At 37.2% G+C, this 23964-nt stretch overlaps 1 protein-coding gene across 1 annotated transcript in view; it reads right to left on the bottom strand.

Moving 5' to 3' along the window:
• Nucleotides 1-9792: 9792 nt before the first annotated feature.
• Nucleotides 9793-23964, bottom strand: part of IL1RAPL1 (interleukin 1 receptor accessory protein like 1) — a 1835933-nt gene continuing 1821761 nt past the window's right edge. The window contains exons 10-11 of the mRNA XM_082248500.1: nucleotides 14986-15156; nucleotides 9793-11638 (exon numbers count right to left, since the gene is read on the bottom strand). Of these exons, the coding sequence (XP_082104626.1) occupies nucleotides 10920-11638; nucleotides 14986-15156 (890 nt within the window). The 3' untranslated portion in view covers nucleotides 9793-10919. The remainder of the gene's footprint in view (nucleotides 11639-14985; nucleotides 15157-23964) is intronic.

Raw genomic sequence — 23964 nt, 5'->3', positions numbered from 1 at the left:
TGGCTCTCTGTTTAGTCTTTATTGATGGTTGTGTCCCAACTGGGGAGATTTCCCTCTCTATTTTTCTTGGTGACCGTTGTCACCCAGACAGGAAAAAAAGAGAAATACAAAATGTGATAGTTGTCACTAGAACGAGAGGTAAGATTAAATCTTTTTAATAGTGGCAAATGTTCTGGGGCAACTATCTAAGACAGGAATTCCCATAACCTTGGAAGATGTCCATGCCTTTTTTTGTATCTCTGGGTCAGAAAGTGAAAGGAAATGTCCCCAATGGTACACAGACAGCAAAAAAAAAAAAATAATAATAATGGCAGGGGTTTTAACCCCTCCCTACTTAATACACAACTACAAATAACGTTTTGACAAAACATTCACTACAAATAAAAAAGTTAAAGTAGAACTTCACTAATCATTACTAGTAGCCATTTTTGAAAATAAAAAGACTATTTATTGGGTCACCATGCCTATAACTGTCAAACGCATGTGTAAGACTGATAAAAGAGTGTGGAAACACCTCCTCCTTAATATATGGCAGGTGAGGAGGTCATATTGTGGCACAAAAATGCCATGCCTATAGTTTCACAATCAGACCTTTGTCTCTAGCTCCCTTTACTAGTCTACACTGACCATCCTCTTCCAAGTGCTTATTTACCTCCTCCAACAGTGGCAGACTCTACTGTCTACAAAAGTGGCAGACTCTAGGGTTTACAACATGTACAGTAAAAATGTATTACTGAGTCTGCAACTCTGAATTTATAAACATATAATTGAGTGGGATGTACCTTTACTGCAGGACCATCAGATCCCACTCAAGTTTATAGGACATTATAAATATCAAAAACACTGCACTGCCACAAGAGATCTAGCTCTATATAACCCAAAGCTTGAGAAACTGTAACTGTCAGACCTTGCCCCATTCTGACATATACAGTATAATTCCAATATAATGAAATGGCTTTGTTCTATTGCTCAAACACAGGTTTATTGTAAAAAAGGCATGCAAAGGTAACCGGATAATACCAAGGGAATCTTGACATGTTTCACACAAAGGGGCTGATTTACTAAAACTGGAGAGTGCAAAATCTGGTACAGCTGTGCATGGTAGCCAATCGGCTTCTAACTTGGGCTTGTTTAATTAAGCTTTGACAATAAAACCTGGAAGCTGATTCTATGCAGAGCTGCACCAGATTTTGCACTCTCTAGTAAATCAACCCCAAAGTGTTTAACCATTGCTTAAGATTGAGCACTTTACACAAACTTCATTAGGGTTTGCTTGTTTATCTGTGTTTACCAGTGCAAACCTTCCTCACAATAAACACACACTTGTAAAAAGAATAAAGCAGATTTATTACATTGGAATTTCACTCTATGAGATGTTAATAAGTGGTTTCAGGCAGACCGGTCTACTAAAGGTAGACAACGTATGGACCCATCGCCATTGAAGAAGTAAGAAAGCACTTGTTGGTGGGGTAATGGTCAGTCTAGTCTACAGGGGCTGGGGACAGGTTATAGAATTAGTAAACTTTTTCTTTAAGCCTACTGAGTGTTTTTTATGATTTGGGACTTTGACTGCTTTTTCACAGTAGTATATGTGCCACTTTAAATGCCTTTTCGTGTGTATTCTGATTATATAAAATATTATAAAAAGCATTTTATTTGCGAATAACTTTATTTTCTTCAAACATTCATCCATGTTTTCAGGAAATTCTTCTTTTCTTCAGCGGATATATTTTTTTCTCACTTTATGTTGGGTGATGTTCCCATAACAGTCATGCAGTAACAACTTATCTCTGTCCCATCATAAGAGAGCAAAATCATATTCACAGGAACCTCTTCAATGAGTGACAATGCAGATTTTATAAAGCTAACTGCTGTGATTATTCTATACATGATGACGTTTCCACGACTGTCCTGAGATTTTGTAATGCACAAAAATCAGTTTTCATGTATGGCCAACCTAAATGTGATACCAAATATATAGATAGATATAATAGTTTTGCTATATTTTCATAGGGTTAAGGTACATTATCCTCTAAAATATGTTTATTATTACAAAGTGCCTAAAAAAGCATATTATTAGAAATAATAAATGGTTTTGTATAGCTGTGTGTTAAATAAAAGGGAAATGTGTCACCCTGGACACCTTAATCAGTTACAATTATATTGAAGTTCAAATTTCTCTCACTCAAAGTAACACAATTTGTATTGGCTAAACATATGTGGGTATACTGTAACTCTATATTATCAATTTTTACTTTAGATTCAAATATCAAACTTGATTAGAATTGCTGTCTCTGTCCCATGTCTCTCTTCATACATGTGCTGTCTCCCTCTTTAAACTCAAGGAAAAGCCCAAAATATAGTGGTGCTTACACTGTAACGGGACAAAAAAGACAAACTAAAAGGACAAAAGCATTACCCAGTCTGTAAATATGAAATGGAGTGCTCAACAAACATTAAAGGTAATTGGATATGAATTTACATAAGTCCAGTGTAATAAGGTATAAAGTTGAAAATTGTTCAAGTTTCCAGTGACAAAGTGATCTCAGAGATCATGTGCTTTTATTGATTAGACCAGGTGTTTTTATTCATCACAAAATAAGAGAACTGGTTCTTTTGCCTGGGTCACCAGATGAAAATAGAAGAAAGAAAGCCTACAAAGAAAACGAATACAGCCATCACATCTAAGACTTGGTGATTCGTTCATGGATGGGAGATGATGATGGTCTTAGCACCCACAAAGATCACAAGGGAGAAGCTATTTGTCCTAGCCTGATTCCTTGGAGGCTGTAAGGATAGAACAACCATTCTCTACAAATGATCCTTAACAGGCGTGGTTTGCTGTTCTATATACTAGACAGCAACTACAGTGCCTTGCGAAAGTATTCGGCCCCCTTGAACTTTGCGACCTTTTGCCACATTTCAGGCTTCAAACATAAAGGTAAAAAACTGTAATTTTTTGTGCAGAATCAACAACAAGTGGGACACAATCATGAAGTGGAACGAAATTTATTGGATATTTCAAACTTTGTTAACAAATAAAAAACTGAAAAATTGGGCGTGCAAAATTATTCAGCCCCTTTACTTTCAGTGCAGCAAACTCTCTCAAGAAGTTCAGTGAGGATCTCTGAATGATCCAATGTTGACCTAAATGACTAATGATGATAAATAGAATCCACCTGTGTGTAATCAAGTCTCCGTATAAATGCACCTGCACTGTGATAGTCTCAGAGGTCCGTTTAAAGCGCAGAGAGCATCATGAAGAACAAGGAACACACCAGGCAGGTCTGAGATACTGTTGTGGAGAAGTTTAAAGCCAGATTTGGATACAAAAAGATTTCCCAAGCTTTAAACATCCCAAGGAGCACTGTGCAAGTGATAATATTGAAATGGAAGGAGTATCAGACCACTGAAAATCTATGAAGACCTGGCCGTCCCTCTAAACTTTCAGCTCATACAAGGAGAAGACTGATCAGAGATGCAGCCAAGAGGCCCATGATCACTCTGGATGAACTGCAGAGATCTACAGCTGAGGTGGGAGACTCAGTCCATAGGACAACAATCAGTTGTATACTGCACAAATCTGGCCTTTATGGAAGAGTGGCAAGAAGAAAGCCATTTCTTAAAGATATCCATAAAAAGTGTTGTTTAAAGTTTGCCACAAGCCACCTGGGAGACACACTAAACATGTGGAAGAAGGTGCTCTGGTCAGATGAAACCAAAATCGAACTTTTTGGCAACAATGCAAGGTGATGAGCAACACAGCTCATCACCCTGAACACACCATCCCCACTGTCAAACATGGTGGTGGCAGCATCATGGTTTGTGCCTGCTTTTCTTCAGCAGGGACAGGGAAGATGGTTAAAATTGATGGGAAGATGGATGGAGCCAAATACAGGACCATTCTGGAAGAAAACCTGATGGAATCTGCAAAAGACTGGGACGGAGATTTGTCTTCCAACAAGACAATGATCCAAAACATAAAGCAAAATCTACAATGGAATGGTTCACAAATAAACATATCCAGGTGTTAGAATGGCCAAATCAAAGTCCAGACCTGAATCCAATTGAGAATCTGTGGAAAGAACTGAAAACCGCTGTTCACAAACACTCTCCATCCAACCTCACTGAGCTCGAGCTGTTTTGCAAGGAGGAATGGGCAAAAATTTCAGTCTCTCGATGTGCAAAACTGATAGAGACATACCCCAAGCAACTTAAAGCTGTAATCACAGCAAAAGGTGGCGCTAAAAAGTATTAACTTAAGAGGGCTGAATAATTTTGCACGCCCAATTTTTCAGTTTTTTATTTGTTAAAAAAGTTTGAAATATCCAAAAAATTTCGTTCCACTTCATGATTGTTTCCCACTTGTTGTTGATTCCTCACAAAAAATTACAGTTTTATATCTTTATGTTTGAAGCCTGAAATGTGGCAAAAGTTCGCAAAGTTCAAGGAGGCCGAATACTTTCGCAAGGCACTGTAAATCCAGTGAGTGCGCATTTCTGCTTAAGGTGGAGGTGACGCAGGGTGTAACTACCACATTGGTGAAGGACTAATATTTTCAGCAATCACTTTGTCACTGGACACTTGAACTATTTTTTAACGCTATACCTCATTACACTGGACCTATATTAATTAATGTCCAATTACCTTATATGTTTGTTGAGTGCTGCATTTCTTATTTTCATTTTTTAGAGTGTTTGTATATCCACACTAAGCGCTGACATATTTTTTATTTAGTACTACCCAGTCTGTATTCTGCAATCTGTTAGCAATACTTATATTAGTCTGCCTAATTTTCATGTTCTTAAAAAAATAAATAAATTCACACACACAAAACAAACAAAAAAAAACATGCTGAAAACCCCAGGGAAACATTCATGCAGCCCTCTTTGTGTAAGGATGTATGTGTTACAGCAACGGTAGTGAGCTTTACAGGAGGAGGGGGCAAAAAATGTCATCCATCTCAAAACACTTGCTTGGTGCTAAAAAATGTGGTATGAATTTATAGCTTAATTTTCTATGAATTGGTAAATTAACTTAATTAACCAGTCAGAACTGGACTGTGTAAGATTATCCTACAATAGTACAACTGGCTTTTGCAATCTGATGAAGTTAAGACCTCTTAAAGCACTTGCCTAATGTTGAGAACATACAGTTTGCATATATGTATTTGCTTTTATTTTTATATATGAATGCTAGGGCTAAAAAAATACAAACATTTTTTCTTCATTAACTACTTCAGATGCAGGAGATTTACCTCCCTTGTGACCAGGCCATTTTCTGAGATACGGCACTGCGTTACTTTAACTGAAAATTGCACAGTCATGCAACACTGTACCCAAACACAATTTTTGGCCTTTTTTTCCGTAAAAATAGAGCTATCTTTTGGTGGAATTTGGTTACCTCTGTGTTTTTTATTTTTTGCAATTTTTTACTTTCTGCTATAAAACATCCAAAAAAAAGGAAAAAAAAACATTTTTGTCATCAATTTAGGCCAATATGTATTCTGCTACATATTTTTGGATATCCCAATAGGTGTATATTGATAGGTTTTGGCAAAAGTTATAGCATGTACAAACTATAGGATTTATTCATGGAATTTTTATTAATTTATTTTTTTTACTAAAAGTTATTTTTTTTTACTAGTAATGGCGCCGATCAGTGACTTATAGTGGGACTGCATTATTGCAGTGAACAAATCAAATACCCACTGACACTTTTTTGGGAACCAGTGACACTATTACAGTGATCAGTGCTAAAAATATGCACTGTCACTGTACTAATGACACTGGCTAGAAAGGGGTTAACATCAGGGGGCGATCAAAGGGTTACCTGTGTGCCTAGCCAGTGTTTTAGTGTAGTGTGGGAGGTGCCTTTACTAGTGGAATGCATGTATCCGTGTACCTTGTTTACAGAGGCAGACTGCCGTTCTGCCTGTGTACCAAACGATCAGCAGGTGCCAGTGGTCATTGAGTCTGTGGGACCTGCTGATCAACTCCTGCTGTGTAGAATCACAGCAGGAGAAAGCTGCCAGTGGTGCCCACTCACGCCCACTATCTGGAAGTGCAGATGCACGTATATATACCTGATTCTGTGCAGCACAACTACCCTGTAGCAGTAAAACTGCTATAGGGTGGTCACAAGTGGTTAAATAAATAGTGGTATAAAAAAAAAAAACCTGTGTATGGAAATTATTCAGTCTTGTATCCAGACAGCAGAGCTATAGGCCATTTTTATTGCACTTTTTCCCCAGAGGATGACCAAACCAATAACTAAAGATATGTATCTATGCATATAACCAGGTGTGTCCTTGAAAACACCAAACTAAACCAAATATAAGGGGTTTATAGCACAGAGCACATAATTTATTGCTTCTTTGCCCTTTTAATCACTGACCTGCACTATGTAGTGGGAATGGAGATTTGTCTATGTACAGATGGATCAATAAGTGTAAAGCTTTGGATCACATTTTTTATTTTATCATCGAAAAATTGGAGATGCAATCTCAATAATTGTAAGTTTCTTTCTTTACTTCATATCTTCGTGCATTTACAAGCAAGCGACTGCACAGTTTTGGACATACACATGACCTTCATCATGCTGCAGCTTGATGAAAAATCTCCAATTTTTGATGAATGTCTGGTGGAAAGTGGGGAGTGCCATGTCAGATGTAATCCTGTGAAAAGGAAATGGTTACACAGCAGAGGTGTCCCACCTTGAAATTTTATATATCAGTATAAAAGTATTATTTAATTACTTATGCATTTGCATGTATGTAGACTTTTAGTGGCTGTTTGATGGTCTTGACAACGAGTCTTGAAACAAGATGGTAGTTAGGACAATATACTACAGAGGATCCAGTTTGTGTAGATTTATTTGTTTTTAAATATATTTTTCTTTGTATAAGGATAATTTTTTGAGCTAAATTAGAAATTTGCATACCAATTTTAAATGTATTTCATTTTTTATATTTCTTGGTAAGTTACTTTGTGAATCAGCATCGGTGCAAAGTCCAATACATATACATCTTTTCTTTTTAATTTATATTGCTTATTAGGGACTGAACTTAAAGTGGATGTAAACCTTCTTATAATTTTCAGCCATGGAAGCTGTAATCTTGGCCTCTGTTGAATCTGAAACTGCCATGATGGTGCACATGTGATCCATTATGACACCAGCCATTGGATGGTTTGACAGTTTGGTTAAGAGCACAACCAATGTGTCAGCTAGCATTTCCAGCATGCCAGGAATGTTAACTATTTTTATTGAATCAATGGGTTTACTTCTGCTTTAAGTTCATTAGGTAAATACATTTTTTTGGTTGATTTGTATACTGTATATGTCTGTGTGTGTGTGTGTGTGTGTGTGTATAGATACTAATACTAAAGAGGTGTAACCACATGGTAACGCCTACATATTCTTAGGAAACAAAAACAAGGTTTCTGTTTGCATAAATGGCAATACATGTTCAAGCTAGCTGACTGCATCAAAACGAACCCTCCCATCCTGGGACTAGACTTATGCCTGTATGGGTTTTTCACCCCTCCAGTTTGAGCCCATTTGTTACTGAAATGTCACCTAGTCACAATTGCAATGCCAAACGCTCCTGGCTCTGTGCCAAGATTTTCTACATGAGCTTCTTTGGAGCATTATTGGAGAAGAGAGAGGCCCATTCCAAAGAATGGCATCACTCAAAAAACGGTCCACAAAAAAATAAAAGAAACCACAGCGCAACAGCTGTTGCTGCACTATGCTCAGGTGTGAATGGAGCCGAAAAGACACAGGGGTTTCTTTACTAAAACTGGAAAGTGAAAATCTGGTGCAGCTGTGCACGGTAGACAATCGGTTCCTAACTTCAGCTAGTTCAATTAAGCTTTGATTTTAAAAAAAAATGAAAAATGGAAGCTGATTGGCTTCTATGCAGAGCTGCACCAGATAGTAAATCAACCCCACAATGTTTAAGAGGAAACCAAAATCCATTAATGCACGTGCAGGTCAGTAATAAAAGGATGGGGATATTTGAGATTGCTGGATTATTATTTAATGGGACAATAAATGATGCTCTTTATGCTCTAACCCCCTGACCCAGAAAGTTTTATGCAGTTGACAAGCTTGAACATGTATTGCAATGTACGTAAATTAACTGCTTTTAAGCAAGAGTTTGCTATGAATATTTAAGTGTAAACATGTAGCTCTCTAGTATCTCAAGTGCAGTGCATATAGAAGCTGGGACAATAAACTATGCTCCCTGTGCTGTAATCCATATATGAGTATATATATATATATATATATATATATATATATATATATATATATATATATATATATATATATATATATATACAAAAAGAGAGAGATAGAGATAGATATAAACTAGTTTGAAACATAAAACAAAAATGTACACAAAACAGATAATGTTTTCCTTTGAGGTGGAACTGAACTCCAAAAGTGAGCATTTACTATGATATCGGGATCATCTAGATTCTAGAAAGTGTAATTGTGCCTAAACCCTGAAAAAATCTGTCTTTTGTCTTGTATTCCTTCTAAAAACAAAGAGTTTGCTACCTGGTATATGATTAGAATTAGCCATTTCTCTGAATCGTCATAGCTGTAAATCTGCAATGTGACTCTAAGACATCTACAGTAAGCCTCTGACTGCTAGATGAATCAGGAGAATTGAAGAATGATTTAGTGATGTAACTACTATTCTTCTAAATGTTTTCCTTGCTGGAGGATCTGACATAAGGTAGTAAAGTCATGCATCTATTAGGATGACTGCTGCCGTATAGTCAGGAGACACAGGCATTACTGATGACTAGTCATTTGCCTTCTTCCTGCCTTTTTTTTTTTTTTTTTTTAAGCACAGCTTCCAGATTTCAGTTGTCCTTTGAAGAAATAAAAATACGAAAGAAAAAAAAAAACGATTAGGCAGTTTACTTCCACATAATTGACAATACTAATAGATATCCAATAATCTCAGATTTGTGTTTTAATCTGTGACCTAAATCTGTGTAGTTTAGTTTGCTCACCTCTATATTAAAGCTTTTTTTTTTTTTCATTAAAGTATTTTTTTTTTTTAAACAACACATATTCATTGACTTGGTGTAAAACATATTATCGTAAAGTTAAGCTCCTAGAGGTCCATTAATATAAAACAGTGTAGTCTAGTGGTTGAAATTTCACTAAGAACTAAGTACAACAGAACTGTCTACTGTTACAATGAACAATGGTAAATGGAAAAAAGTGTAACCCACCAGGAAAACCAACCTTAGGGTCTCACCAAAAGAAGTGGTGGTGTATATCACTGACATTCGCCATCATGCACACTCTCACTCAGTATGTAGGTACATGCACTTGCAATTTCGGTGGGAACTGGAAACAACTGGGCTTTCTAAGGGTGCCACCAACAAGGGTGAATTCATTGAAGAGAGTGTTGGTGTGTGACAGACATTTATCTTCACGCATGAATTTAGTAGAACTGAGATTACAGGTTTATATAATTATCAGTCAGGAATCTTTTCATTTGATGGATAAGTTCCTGATGTCCAACTATTATAAGGTGCTGATGGACAGCTTATATCTTTTACTTCACAACGTAACTGTAATGCTTCATAATTATTTACACTGAAGTTGATAAAAATGTTTACCCTTCAGTATATTGCATTATACCATAAAATGAATAACTTCAACACAACACTTTCAACCTCTCAAACATAGAAGCTTTTTTTTTCTTAAAAATAAACATATTTCTTTATTTTATTCAGTAAAATGTGTTTAACATTTTAGGTCTGATTAATCTTTATAAACAATAAATCTGTTGGAAAGGCTTTATGCATGTTGGCGTTCACATCTGGTGTTTGTTACCTCCTGAGTTATAAATTTAAATTGCCTTTAAGCTGATAAAGTTGTAATCTTAACAAAATGAAATCTGATAAGGCAAAAACAATTTTAAAAATATAACAGGAGTCTTTCATAGTAACAAGGTCTTTCTCAGCTTTGGTATGGACACCACCATACAAAAATAACTTCAACAATGCATGTTTTGTTGTCTGACTAGAGCACTGTAGCATTTCAAGTGGTATTTGAAAATAGAGAAAACAGTAACAATAAACTATAAACAATATGTGAGCCCCCCCCCCCCCAATTCACCCCTTCACAAAATCTAAAAAGAAAATGTTAAAATAAAGATAAAATAAAGAAAGAAAGAAAAAACTTTTGATAGAAAAATGTTTCCATTAAAACTGCTCTCTAGGATCTATGTTACTGCAAAGCAATAAATACAGACCAGGAATCTTGTTGAATGATAGACATTTAAGTTAGTTAAAAGTTAAACAATCAGACCATCTTGAAGTGTAACCAAGCATGCTGCCATCAAGTAAGGTGGGCAGAAAGAATCAAAAGTGAGCTCTGCTGGTTATCTTAAAAAATAAGAGTCATTGGAATCTTGCATACTTCTTTCTTTTGATGCTGAAGGCTGAGCATCATGAATGTATAATACTAATAAAGCCAACAAAATGAATGTTGATCCGTATCCAGTGGTTGGTTCAAGCATTCCAAAAAAGGGAAAAACATTAAATAAAAAAAAAAATTGTAAAACTATACTTAATGAGAAGTAAAAGAGAATGCTGCCTATCTATACATCAGTCTATTCATAAAAAAATGTAACTAGACAAATTTCATTGACATATAAAACAAAGTCAAAAATGTAATGGCAAGAGACATGGGTAAAACAGGAAGACACTGATGCTACAAATAAATTGCAAAAATATGTACAAGACCCTGTTTTTCCTCAGATTTTAACGATTGTAATGCATGTTTAACAGCAGCAGTCGAGGATGAAGTTCCAGGCACCAGACTGCAAGATCCGCTTCCAACTGTGTGATCGTGGGGATGGGGCTGCTGTGCCCCTACCATTCCTGTCACCAGATAACACTAGATATACTTGTCTCCCTTGGCAAAAGTGGCAAGATCGCACTGTTTGTATGGGCTTCCTCTGGGTGCTGCTCCCTGTTTGTTTTTATTTGTGGCCGCTGTCCATTGATAAGTGTCATAGGTATGTTGCAATAAGTATGCTGATTACCTATTGAGGTAAAAGGCAGGGTGCCAGTTGGAGGTACATCATATTCATAGCTTCTATAATAGTGTTTCTGCCGCATCTGAGTATGGTAAGTGTTATGAAAGGTAGAACGTATGTCAGGATGGGCAGTGGCCAGGGCAGTGGAAGTGGCAGCAGCCATGGAGATTGCTGAGACCGTCTGCAGTTCCCCAAAAGGTCCCTGCTCACTGACATCTAAAACCTGCTCATGTGTGATGGGTTCTATTCTTTTAAAAGGCATTTCGTATTGTAAACGTTTCCAGAATTTTGAATTCAATTTGTTGCATTTTGGCCCATGCCATTTGATAACGGTTAGAAGCTTAATTGTGTGTTTGAGAGTTTCCACCTCTTGGTAATTCATAATCCCACGTAATTCACTGCACTCAATCAATATGACTTTGATTTCCCCAGTGACCAACATATTCCGAAGTCTGGTCTCTAGCTCAAATATACTCCATCCTCTTCTCACTACATATGTGGGAGTCATAACAATTATTAGCCTTTTACTTTGATCCACACATCTTGCCACATCTTCAATATAAGCTGTAAGAGAAGAGAAACAAGCTAGGTATTAATACAAAGTAGGCATCAATACAAATAAAACAAATTGAAACTTAAATGTTTACAAATCTATTTTATTTTAAATATAATATATATTTAAATATAATTATATATATATATATATATATATATATATATATATATACACATATATACACACATATATATATATATATATATATATATATATATATATATATATATATATATATATATATTTTTTAATATAATATAATATAATATACAGTGCAACATTGTTATGATGTACACTTTAACATATAATGTTAAAGGGAATTGTAAAGGCAGAAGTTTATTTTTTATTTTTATCTTAATGCATTCTCTGCAATAAGATACAAAAAAAACCTTCTTTGTGCAGCAGCCTCCCTCAGCCCCCCTAATACTTACCTGAGACCATCTTTATCCAGCTGTTGTAGGAGTGTCTCAGCTGCCCGGGACTCCCCTCCCCATTGGCTGAGACAGCAGTCTGCCGTGATTGGCTCCCGCTGCTGTCAATCAAAATCAGTCAACCAGTCAGGAGAGAGAGAGGGTCAGGCCGGGTCACGGACTCCATGTCTGAATGGACACAGAAAGCTGTGACTTGGCTCAGGTGCCCCCATAGCAAGCTGCTTGCTGTGGGGCACTCAACAGGAGGGAGGGGCCGGGAGCTCAGAAGAGGGATGCGAGAAGAGGAGGATCTGGGCCACCCTGTGCAAAACCAACTGCACAGAGAAGGTAAGTATTACGTGTTTGTTATTTTAAAAAAATCACTTCACTTTCCAGCCAGCTGTGAATTTCTACGACAGATTCATGTCACTTTCAAACCGAGTTGGCACCACTCAGGGCATTCTGTACTTGCTTTATAGTGTATGTAAATCCAAACAATGGACAATTCTTATTTTCTATTTTAAATACACCACTGAAAGTGTTAAATCTGTTTGATAAGTGCAAAAAAATCTGTTGATCTTGTCAGTTGATCTTGTCAGTTCAAGCTTTTCCTTTTTTCTGTGATACACTATATTACCAAAAGTATTGGGACGCCTGCCTTTACACGCCCATAAATGGGAAGGCTGTTTGCAAGGTTTTGGAGTATGTCTATGGGAATGTTTGACCATTCTTCCAGAAGTCGCATTTCTGAGGTCAGGCACTGATGTTGGATGAGAAGGCCTGGCTCTCATTCTCCGCTCTAATTCATCCCAAAGGTGTCAGAATGGTGATTCACCAACCATAAATGGATCTGCCATGTTTAGCCAAATTCAAACTGTTGCCATCAGCTCTGTAACCTGCATACTAACTTGTAAAAATGTAAATGTAAAAATGTAAACTCGAAGTCTATAATCATAGTCTATATAGCATAACAATTTCCAGGGAAGAATTACTGATGCTGACAGCAGTGGACTTTGCCTGTGTAATGTGTATGAATACTCCATTGGAAGCCTTTGTGAGAGGATTCCAATGCAGAAATGCAACAGAGAGACAGGGACAATGCAATGTGACTCTATAACAGGAAGTGACCTGACAAGGTCTTTATGGAAGAATCATCAGTTAATTATTTTAATGCAAATTAAAAAATACCAAAACAGATTTTTTTTTTAAAAAAACAACACAGTGCTTTACATAAGTTATCCATTCACACCATTTCCTGCCCTCAAGAATCTTACAATTTAAGGTCCCTACCTTACATACACACATGCGCATATTTGTACCAAATTATACAGTAGCCAATTCATCTACCAGCTTGTCTTTGGAGTGTGGGAGGAAACCTGAGGAAACTAGTGCAAGCATCTGGAGTGCATGCAAACGCCAAGCAGGGAGTTTTGAGGTTAGTATTCAAACCAATGACTCTAGTGCTGCAAGGCAGATTTTAGTGATTGGGTTTACATATAGTACTCTATATTTATTTACTCACAGGATTTATTTAATATAACCACATTGAAACAAACTATACATTTTTTTTAGCCATATAAACTGTCCCATCTTGAGTCTTCTTTGATTAACCACTTCCAGGCAGTCCTATAGCAGATTTATGGCTATATAAAAGTGATTCTGTACCTCTGCCTACAGGGGGCTCATGCGCGCTGCTAGAAGGCTAATCTTGCTGTGATTAATCAAAGCAGAAGCCGATTTGCAGGTGTCGGGCACTGTATGTCTGCCAACACCTGATGATTGTTGGTAAAGCACACAGAACAAAGAAGATCTGCCCTATGTAAACAAGGCAGATCTCCGTTCTGACATGAGGGAAGGGATTGGCGAGGCTTGTTCTGAGTGGAACCTGTTCTGTTAAACCGCTGTATGATCTTGGCCACCGTGCTGCAGCTCAATTTTAGGGTCTTGGCAATCTTTTTATAGCCTAGGCCATCTTTATGTAGAGCAACAGTTCTTTTTTTTCAGATCCTTTAGAGAATTATTTGCCATGAGGTACCATGTTGAACTTCCAGTGACCAGTATGAGAGAGTGAGAGTGATAACACCAAATTTAAAAATCTGCTCACTATTCACACCTGAGACCTTGTAACATCAATGAGTCACATGAAACTGGGGAAGGAAATGTCTAACTGGGCCCAGTTTGGACATTGTCACTTAGGGGTGTACTCTCTTTTGTTGCCAGTGGTTTAGACATTAATGGCTGTGTGTTGAGTTATTTTGAAGGTACAGCAAATTTACACTGTAAGCTGTACATTCACTACTTTACATTGTTGCAAAGTGTCATCACATGAAAAGATATAATAAATTATTTACAAAAATGTGAGGGGCTACTCACTTTTATGAGATACTGTATATATATATATATATATATATTTATTTTTTTCAAAATTGTCTCTTTATTTTTGTTTATAGTGCAAAAAAAGAAAAACCACACCGATGATAAAATACCACCAAAATAAAGCTCTATTTGTGGGAAAAAATGACATAAATTGTATTTGGGTACAGTGTTGCATGGCTGTGCAATTGTCAGTTAAAATAACGCAGTGCCGTATCCCAAAAAAATGGCCTGGTCTTGAACGGGGCTAAATCTTCCAGAGGTCAAATGATTAATAGGTTCTCTGCTTTTTTTATTGTAAATATTCATCAATTATTACAATCCTATTCAGAATATTTCTTCTTAGAACTGTAGTTTCCTCAGGTTATAAAAACTTTGTAATTGTATCATCAGATTCCTTATTGTTTTACTTTTATTTGTGATTTTCTTAAACCACAAGAAACCTAATGTATTTGCTCAGTGCATGTTAGAATGGGTTTACAGATAGATTATAAAGGCACATTGTACGAAGGGTTAGCAGCAAAGCAAAATCAATAAAGTTGAAAAGAATCAGATATGACGGATTTACTTACTTCCTGTAGGGATTAAATCTCTGTCAGGTATGAACAGTTTATAACCATAGTGTTTTTCAAGCATATCAGGCAAAATTTCCAGTGCAAATCTTTCTTCCTCTCCAGTCTCCTGGTTCCATTGATCTGGGTCCACTTTTGTATATGATAAATAGGCATCAAAATCTTTGTTGTCTGCAATAAAAAGTTTAAGAGTAAATACCATTTAAAAGAAACTTTTTATTAGACCCTTTAAAGGCCAACTTCTTCCACAACTGGCATTTCAGCTTTGTGTGATTGCTGACTATAACTTTCATAGACTTCAGTAGAACAAGTCATATTGCTGAGGCTAAATTATGCTGCTTGCTCACTGTAATTTAAAATTAGTAGCTGGAAAATACATTAGCAAGAATATCACCACCATCATTATTTCCTTGTGGGACAAGACAAAGATATAAACTACTGTTTAAAAGTGTTTCAGTTTTTGCTGCAAATAATAATGCTTGAATAAAGATGATGTCCAACCAAAAACTGACCTAATGCTTCTGTAATAGTTACATTTAAGTCACAGGGTGGCAGTTACCAGTGCACTTATGTCAGCTCAGCGGCTAAGCAGGATTCATCCTCAGTTGTAAGGGATGAAAGGGTTTTAGTTACATCTAAATAACATGTGACTAGATTGGACAACTTAGATTTATTTTACTTAAAGTAAACTTTCAGCCAGGCTATGGACATTCATCTATTTATGTGTTTTCAATAAGCATGAGCTTTAAAACAAGTCCCCACTGAGCTCTGTAGCTGCAGCCATTGTGGTATAATTCATCCTCATGTGCACAATATAAATACTGAAGTTGTTTAGAAAACAACTCTGAATAACATTTTCTCCCTCCCAGACCACCCGCTCTGTTTTTTTAATAAAAGCAGGAACGGCTTAACTTGATCATTTACCCTTTACAGAAATTTCAGAGAAAATTCAGAGACTTCATTGACATTTCACCATTTTTGTTAAATGCATTAGAGTCACCGGTGTAGATAAAATTAAGATAGTTTTTACAACGGTGATGTGTCTTAAGAGATATGGAAGCTAAGGCCTCAACATAGCCTAATTATTGTATTTTTTTCACAGAAAGAAAAAAGTACAATGTGGCCCCGTTCACACTGGGGCGATCCGACTTCCCGGGATGACCTCACAGGTCGCGGTGCGCTGCTCGCACCGCGACCTCGGAGCGGCCGGCACGGTCTTCATAACATTGAAGTCAATGCAGGTCGCTCCAGGTCGCCCCAAAGAAGCTCCGGACCCTTTTTCTAAGTCGGAGCGACTTGTGTCGCTCCTATTAGAACGGGTCCACAGCTTCTCTATGCCAGGTGACCTACGGCGACCTGTCAGGCGACCAGGTCGCCTGACAGGTCACCCCAGTATGAACGGGGTTTAAAAAAGGAAGAGTTGATAAATAAAAACAGAAATAGAAAGAGCACTAAGCTAAATAAACTAAACTACTCTAAATACACCACATCCCCTAATAAAATGCCGTTGCAATGAAGAAAAAAGGAGTAGACTTCATTTTTTTTTTCAGCAAATTTGGCCTAAACAGTTAAATGAGTGAAATCAAGAGTCTTAGCAAAACATTTTATAACAAACATAGTAATTTTGCACCAAAATAAGCTTTGCTAAAATCACTGCACTTTATCTATACATTTCAGATTAGAAGACTGGAAGACTGCCAAGTTTTTGCTGGGAGGGGCAGCCTCTGATGTAAACTATAAGAAATATTGGGAGAATGTTTTTTTTATCCGAGGTTTGATAGTATGAATTTCTGATAGTGTGTACACAACTTTTGACAGCTGATTCTAACCTTGCGAGCTAAAATTTCTGAAGGGACAAACTCCTAAACGTTTCTGGCACGGGAACCAAATGAATGTTTTTCATTTAATGTGTACCATTTTCATGCAAGAAAAATCAGAAAGGAAAGACTGCAATCTTTTGGGTGTGGGTGGGGGGGAGTAAAAATAAAAAAAAAATAAAAAAATGTGGTTGTAGCTGTGTTTAGAATTAAGTAATCACATTAAAACTCACGTTAAATAGGAGTCAGTACACCCCTGCCATCATTTAAAGTGCCTCTGATTAACCACAAATAAAGTTCAGCTGTTCTAGCAAGTCTTTCCTGACATTTTCTTAGTCGCATCCTACAGCAAAAGCCATGGTCCACAGAAAGCTTCCAAAGCATCAGGGGGATCTCATTGTTAAAAGGTACTAAAGAATTTCCAAGGCATTAGATATACCATGGAACACAGTGAAGACAGTCATAATCAAGTGGATAAAACATGGCACAACAGTGACATTACTAAGAACTGGACATCACCGCAAAATTGATGAAAAGACAAGAAGAAAACTGGTCAGAAAGGCTGCCAAGGGGCTTACAGCAAAATTAAAGGAGCTGCAGGAATATCTGTCAAGTACTGGCTGTGTGGTACAAGTGGCATACAATCTCCCATATTCTTCATATGTCTGGGCTATGGGGTAGAGTGGCAAGATGAAAGCCTTTTCTTACGAAGAAAAAAATCCAAGCCTGGCTAAATTTTGCAAAAACACATCTGAAGTCTCCCAAAAACATGTGGAAATATGTATTATGGTCTGATGAAACCCAGGTTGAACTTTTTAGCCATAATTCCAAAACATATGTTTGGCGCAAAACCAACACTGCACATCACCAAAAGAACACCATACCTACAGAAAAGCATGGTGGTGGCAGCATCATGATTTGGGGCTGTTTTTCTTCAGCTTTAAGGGATTGATTTGAAATTATGAATAATTCCAAATACCAGTCAATATGAGCACAAGACCTTCAGGCTTCTGCCAGAAATATGAACATGAAGAGGAACTTCATCTTTCAGCATGACAATGACCCAAAGCATTCATCCAAATCAACAAAAGAATGGCTTCACCAGAAGAAGATTAAAGTTTTGGAATGGCCCAGCCAGAGCCCAGACCTGAATCCGATTAAAAATCTGTGGGGTGATCTGAAGTGGGCTATGCACAGGAGTTGCCCTCCCAATCTGACAGATTTTGAGTGTTTTTGCAAAGAAGAATGGGAAAATATTGCCAAGCCAAGATGTACCATGCTGATGGTGTAGATGTTTTGTTACTAGTTTTTTGGTAACAAGGTGTACCATGTACCCCTTAATAACTAATTTAGGATATATGGGGCCCCTTTATTTTAGAAGGTCCTCCAGATGCTGATAAGTTCCCCATGCATACTTTTACATAGACTGGGTTAATGATATGGGGATTAAGTCCTAGTCCCCAATTTGGGGACAAGTGCACTGCCGGGAAGAAGCTTTGTACCCTTTCTCCACAAAGCACCCTCCCAAGGGCAAGTGGCCTGGGGAATCATGGGGAAAGCATGCTTGCTGCCTCTCCCTTTTTTTTGGCTAGTCAGGCTGCATACCTGGATAAGGGTCTGATATGGAAAATGAGGGGCACCCTGTGACATTTTTTGCCAGGATCGCCCTCCATATCCATACCATACAGTCAGTATGGATTTTAGGAGGAACCACCTTCATCATTGTTTCCCTTAAAGGCCCAGTACACATTTGTTAAACTGTTTGATTTTAAAAAAAAATAAATAATGTGGGGTCCCCCTCAAAAGGCACACACTTATCTAGTGGTTAAGGGTTGCTATGGATATGTAAAGGCCCCAGGGCAAAAAATTGGGTGAGGTCCCCCAAGAGTCTTTACCAGACCTATATCCAGGTATGCAGCATGGCTGGCAAGGAAATGGAAGGGCAGTAAGCATGCAACCTCCTCCTGAACAATACAAAGCCACATTTAAAACATTTTAGCTTGATTAAGTATTTTTTATTTATAATTTCCAGCAGTTCAGATTTAAGTATTGCTGTTAAGATTGTTTGACAGATAAAGTTCTTCCATTATACATATATATTAATATCATTTAGATAGTGGATGCATAGAAAACTACGTAGATAAGCAAGACTGCAAACAAACATCAGAGATACCATCTGGCTTCTGAGTGAGCTGTTACTGCCGTGCTTTGGAGTAGACACTAATTGTATCTTGTGACCTTCATGAAACCACTGACCTCTTTTTTTGGTTATTTGAGGTCAACAGGTATTCGTCTGACTGCTATTATATTACAGATTTTCAAAAACTCTATTATGCAAAAAAAGTACTTCTTAGTAGCTCAATCCCTTAGTAACTCAATCCACACAGATGCTACAACAGTACCTACCAGTGCCCTTCAGTGCCACCCATCAATGCCCATCAGTGCCACCCATCAGTGCCACGGACCAGTGGCCACCGACCAGTGCTGCTTTATCAGTGCTGCCTTATCGGTGCCACCTTATCAGTGCCCATCAGTGCCGCATTATCAGTGCTCATCAGTGTTGCCTATCATTGCCCACCAGTGCCCACCAGTGCCCACCAGTGCCACCTATTAGTGCCCAACAGGGCAGCCTATCAGTGCCCATCAGTGCAGCCTATCAGTGCCATTCAGTGCCGCCTCATCAGCGCACATCAATGAAGGAGAAAAATTACCTGTTTGCAACATTTTATAACAAACTATGAAAACTGTTTTTTTTTCTTCAAAATTTTCTGTTTTTTTTTGTTTGTACAGCAAAAGATAAAAACCTCAGTAGTGATTAAATACCACCAAAAGAAAGCTCTATTTGTTTTAAAAATATATAATAATTTTATTTTGGTACAGTGTTTCATGACCCCAAAGTGCAACAGCGCTGAAAGCTGAAAATTGGCCTGGGCAGGAGGGGGAATTAGGTGCCCAGTAGGCAAGCGGTTAATTATAAAAAAGGCTCAAATTTATTATATGCTGGCATGTAAACATTTTTTTTTTAATTCATTTTCATGTTTTATTTCCAGCAGTTGAACTATTAAATACATGGCACTGCAAATGAACATTGCAGTCTGAAGGTTTTAATTTTTGACAATGGAGCCTCCAGCCTACATGAACTGAAAAAAATATCACATGATCAGGGACAACTGTTGGTTGCTGGTTCTCAAAAAGGAGACTGTATACTAATAAACCCTTGGCATATGACATTTCGTCAGGGCATATGAATATACAGATTGCTTGTGGGAAGGGATAAAAGACACTATTACTATTTTTTAACTAAGTAACTATGACGCATCTAATATATTTGAAAGAGGCTTGATATAGTGTTTGTGTAGAAACATAATAACTGTAGACTTTTTTTAGGTATGATTACTTCAAAGAGAAAAGCATTAGTATGTTTGTTAAAAAAAAAGCTTAGGCATTAATTTTCATTAAGAGGCCAATAACCACAAGAGCAATGAAACTAATTCCCTGAAATAAGAGGTCACGTGTTTCTTTTTTTGTTGTTGTGTGTAAAGTACAGCTAAATCAATTGCAAGACTAATGATATGTTAACCTTTTTCATACTCTCTAGAGAACATTATGCACAGCCTATGCAGAATATCAATTGCTTATAAAAGAAGTCTTATTGAATATTCTGCTGGGTGCCAAAACTAATTCTATATTCATTCAGTGCTGAAATCAGCTATTTACTAGTGCATCTTTTTTTTTCCTTTCCTATTTTCCTTACAAATGCTTGATAAAGAGGAAGCTGTGAAATAAACAGTGTCCTTTTCTACTTGCGTCAAAAGAAACATTCATATTTTGTACTATAAGTTCAATCATTGGAAACTCAGTACAGCAAGAACTTTTAGAAAAAAGGTTTTCTCTAATAGCGAACAATATAATTTTAGCTGTATGAGTACACTTTTTTTCTTTTTATAAATATTATCTGACTACAGTACAGTCTTGCATGTGAAGTTTAAAAAAAAAAAAGAGAAAAAAGTTTTGTTTAGAGATTCCTGGGAGCCAATACCATTAAATTCCATTTCTAAAGAAGTCATACAGATAACCTCATTCTGTGCAACTGATGTACTTAGCAGGGGACTAAAAGGAATATGGCTTCTTATACATGCAGAGTAAACTGAAGTACTGTTACCACTTGCTTCCAGCCATCAAGCTAAAAGGCCAACAGTGTGAAGCACAGGATCACAGTGACTCGTTAAAAAATGCCTTCTGGAGTTGGGAATTTTAATAAGGCATACGATTAATAGCATGCAATTTCTTTTTAACTTTTCGTTTTTACAAGGCTTATGGGGAAAAACATTTGGCACTTTCTGGTATTGCCTAGAGCATAACAAGTTTAACCAATGCAAACGTATTTTGCATTTACTGATTGTAAGTGGTGCATGAGCTGAATGTGTAGTTATAATCTAGAAAGGGAACTTTATTGATAATGTATGTTAAAAAATGCATAGTAAAAAGAAAACTTCATGAAGGTGTACGTTTAGTAAACTGAGATAAGCCGAGATCTGGATGATCACGGCTTGTCTCAGAGCATTGCCAGTTTAAATTACTGAGAAGAGTAGTGGAGAACATATTCTTCTCTTCTCATCTCAGTACACAAACGGCTTGCATTCACTGCAACAGAAATGGCCAGTTTAGTAACACATGATGTCACCTTATCACTGTACTTCTCTTTGAAGATCTCATCTTCCTGCTTCTCCAGCTCAGAGGTGGAGAATCAGGGGGAGAAGCTGTGTGATTAGAGGAAGAAGACTTCTTTCTTCCTATATATCAGCACCAGTGGGTTCAAAATTAATGTATATATTGTATGTATGTATGTATGTATGTATGTATGTATGTACGTGTGTTTGTGGGTGTATGTATGTGTGTGTGTATATATATATATATATATATATATATATATACTGTATGTACTGGTATATATATATATATATATATATATATACTGTATGTATGTATGTATATATACTGTGCATGTGTGTGTGTATATAGATATGTTTTCATGTGTCAGAACATGTCATTACGAGTTCTTTTAAACTTTAGTTTCACTTTTTAAATGTAGGGGCGGCTGTAATCTCACAATATCTCCTGAGATTACAGGCAGTCCACCCAGTTATACGTGGATCTCAGCAGTTCTCAGAGAAAAAAATTCTCCTCTGATCACCCTGTGAGAAGTGAAGTTCTCCGCCTTCTAAACTGGGTGCCAGAGGAGATATTTTTTCTCTGAGAACTGCCGAGAAATGAACTGAGAGAAAACTTACACCGAAGACTTTACTGAGTGTAGGCCTTGTCTGCTAGTCTGTTTAAAGTGTATGTAAACTTTCTTTTTTTTGTTTTAAATAAAGTGTCCAAGGGTTATAACTAGTGTTGAGCGAACACGGACTGTATTTTTCGGGTCCGTACCGGATAATTGGATTTTTGTTACCCGGACACGGACCCAAAAACTTTACTGTATGTTCGGGTTTAAAATCCGTGTTCGGTAATTTTGTTTCCTGCTTTGTATGTAATGGCGGGCTTTCAACAGCCAATCAACAAGCGTTTAACTGGTTTGCGCCATCACAGCCATGCCTACTAATGTATTAGTAGCTGTGATTGGCCAGCTGAAGCATGTGACCCAGGTCTTTATAAGCTCGAGAGACACAGCGCGGTGCGTCAGTCTGCTGTAGTGTAGGGAGAGAGCACCCAGAACGGTGCTGGCTGCTGCTGATTAGGGACAGACAGGGTAAAACAACATTGTGCTGAAAAGAATGCAGGGACAGGTCGGAGTGTAGGCAGGGAAAGATATTTGAGCATTTTAGGGACAGGCTGGAGAGATTAGGCAGGGAGAGATGAGGAGACACAGGACAGAACAATCGTCCGTTAGCGATCTACATTGATTTTGCTGTGTGGGGGGTGGTGCAGTGAACAATCTTTTTGCCCTCACTTGAGCCCACTGAGGAGGAGGAGGAGGAGGGAGAAAAAATATATATTTTATCAGTCTGTTGTGTGCAGCGTTCAGCTATATTTTACTACAGAGTGCTGTTCTAATCTGCTATTTAAAAATTACAAATTTAAAGGGGATTTTTTTTTAAGAGCACTTGCCATGCTCTTAACTACATTTTGCTGCCATTTGCAGCACTCTAGCCTTTTCCATTTGTTTTTTAGAGCCATTTTAGTACCTGAAAGTTCGGGTCCCCATTGAATTCAATGGGATTCGGTGTCCGGGTAAAGTTCGAAAAAAGTCCGGGACACGGACCCGGACTTTTTTTTCAAGTTTGGCCGAACCCGCCGAACACGGACATCCAGGTGTCCGCTCAACTCTAATTATAACCATTGTCAAATGTGTATTGCTTTCTGTGTCCTCACTGGGGAGATTTATCTTTGTTACCAAGACAGAAAATGGGAGAGAATCCAAAGTGTTAGAATTGAATACTTCTCACTTTGGGGAGATCTCCTAATTTCCTGTTGCATATTCAGAACAAGCAGTAAAGGGAATTCTCCCACCAATAAACATATCAAGATATATCACCAATGCTTGTACTTGCACAAAGATAACACTATCACCATAGGGGCTCATTTAAAATGTCTAATTTTCCCTGGAAAAAATACACCATTGCTAACCAGTCTCTTTAAATAAATTACTATACAGAACTATAAGGCCCTATTTACTAACCAAGAATAGATTACGAGCAACATTGCTGTCAGGATTTCATAACAATATTTTGTTTATGGTCACATGTTGATTTTTTTCTTCTTTTTTTCACCAATCTACATATGTATACTTAGATTTGTTTGCGTTATTTTTATTCTGATAAGGGTATATGTCACTTTATATCACTATATATCGTGCAGCACTTATCTTTTAAAACAGATTCCATAACTGATGCCGCTATGAAAGTGTTAGATTATCGTAACTGGAGCATGATGGCTTAAAAACAAGCTGGCCACACTCCAATGATTTCAAGTGTTAAAAGAAAGTGACCACACTGAAAAGCTACTGAATATTATCCGAAGTTATATCCTATCTAAACAAGTGCAATAAATTACATATATATGCAGATAATAAAAGTGCTATTCAAATAAAAAATTAATCACGCTAGTAAATAAAAATATGAAAACTATGCACCTTATAAAAAATATAAAAACTAAGTTC

Source organism: Pelophylax lessonae (genome assembly GCF_965119305.1).
Source record: "Pelophylax lessonae genome assembly, chromosome: 2".
NCBI lineage: Eukaryota > Metazoa > Chordata > Amphibia > Anura > Ranidae > Pelophylax > Pelophylax lessonae.
Note: the sequence above shows the minus strand (reverse complement) of the source record. Positions and strands in the feature narration are given on the sequence as shown.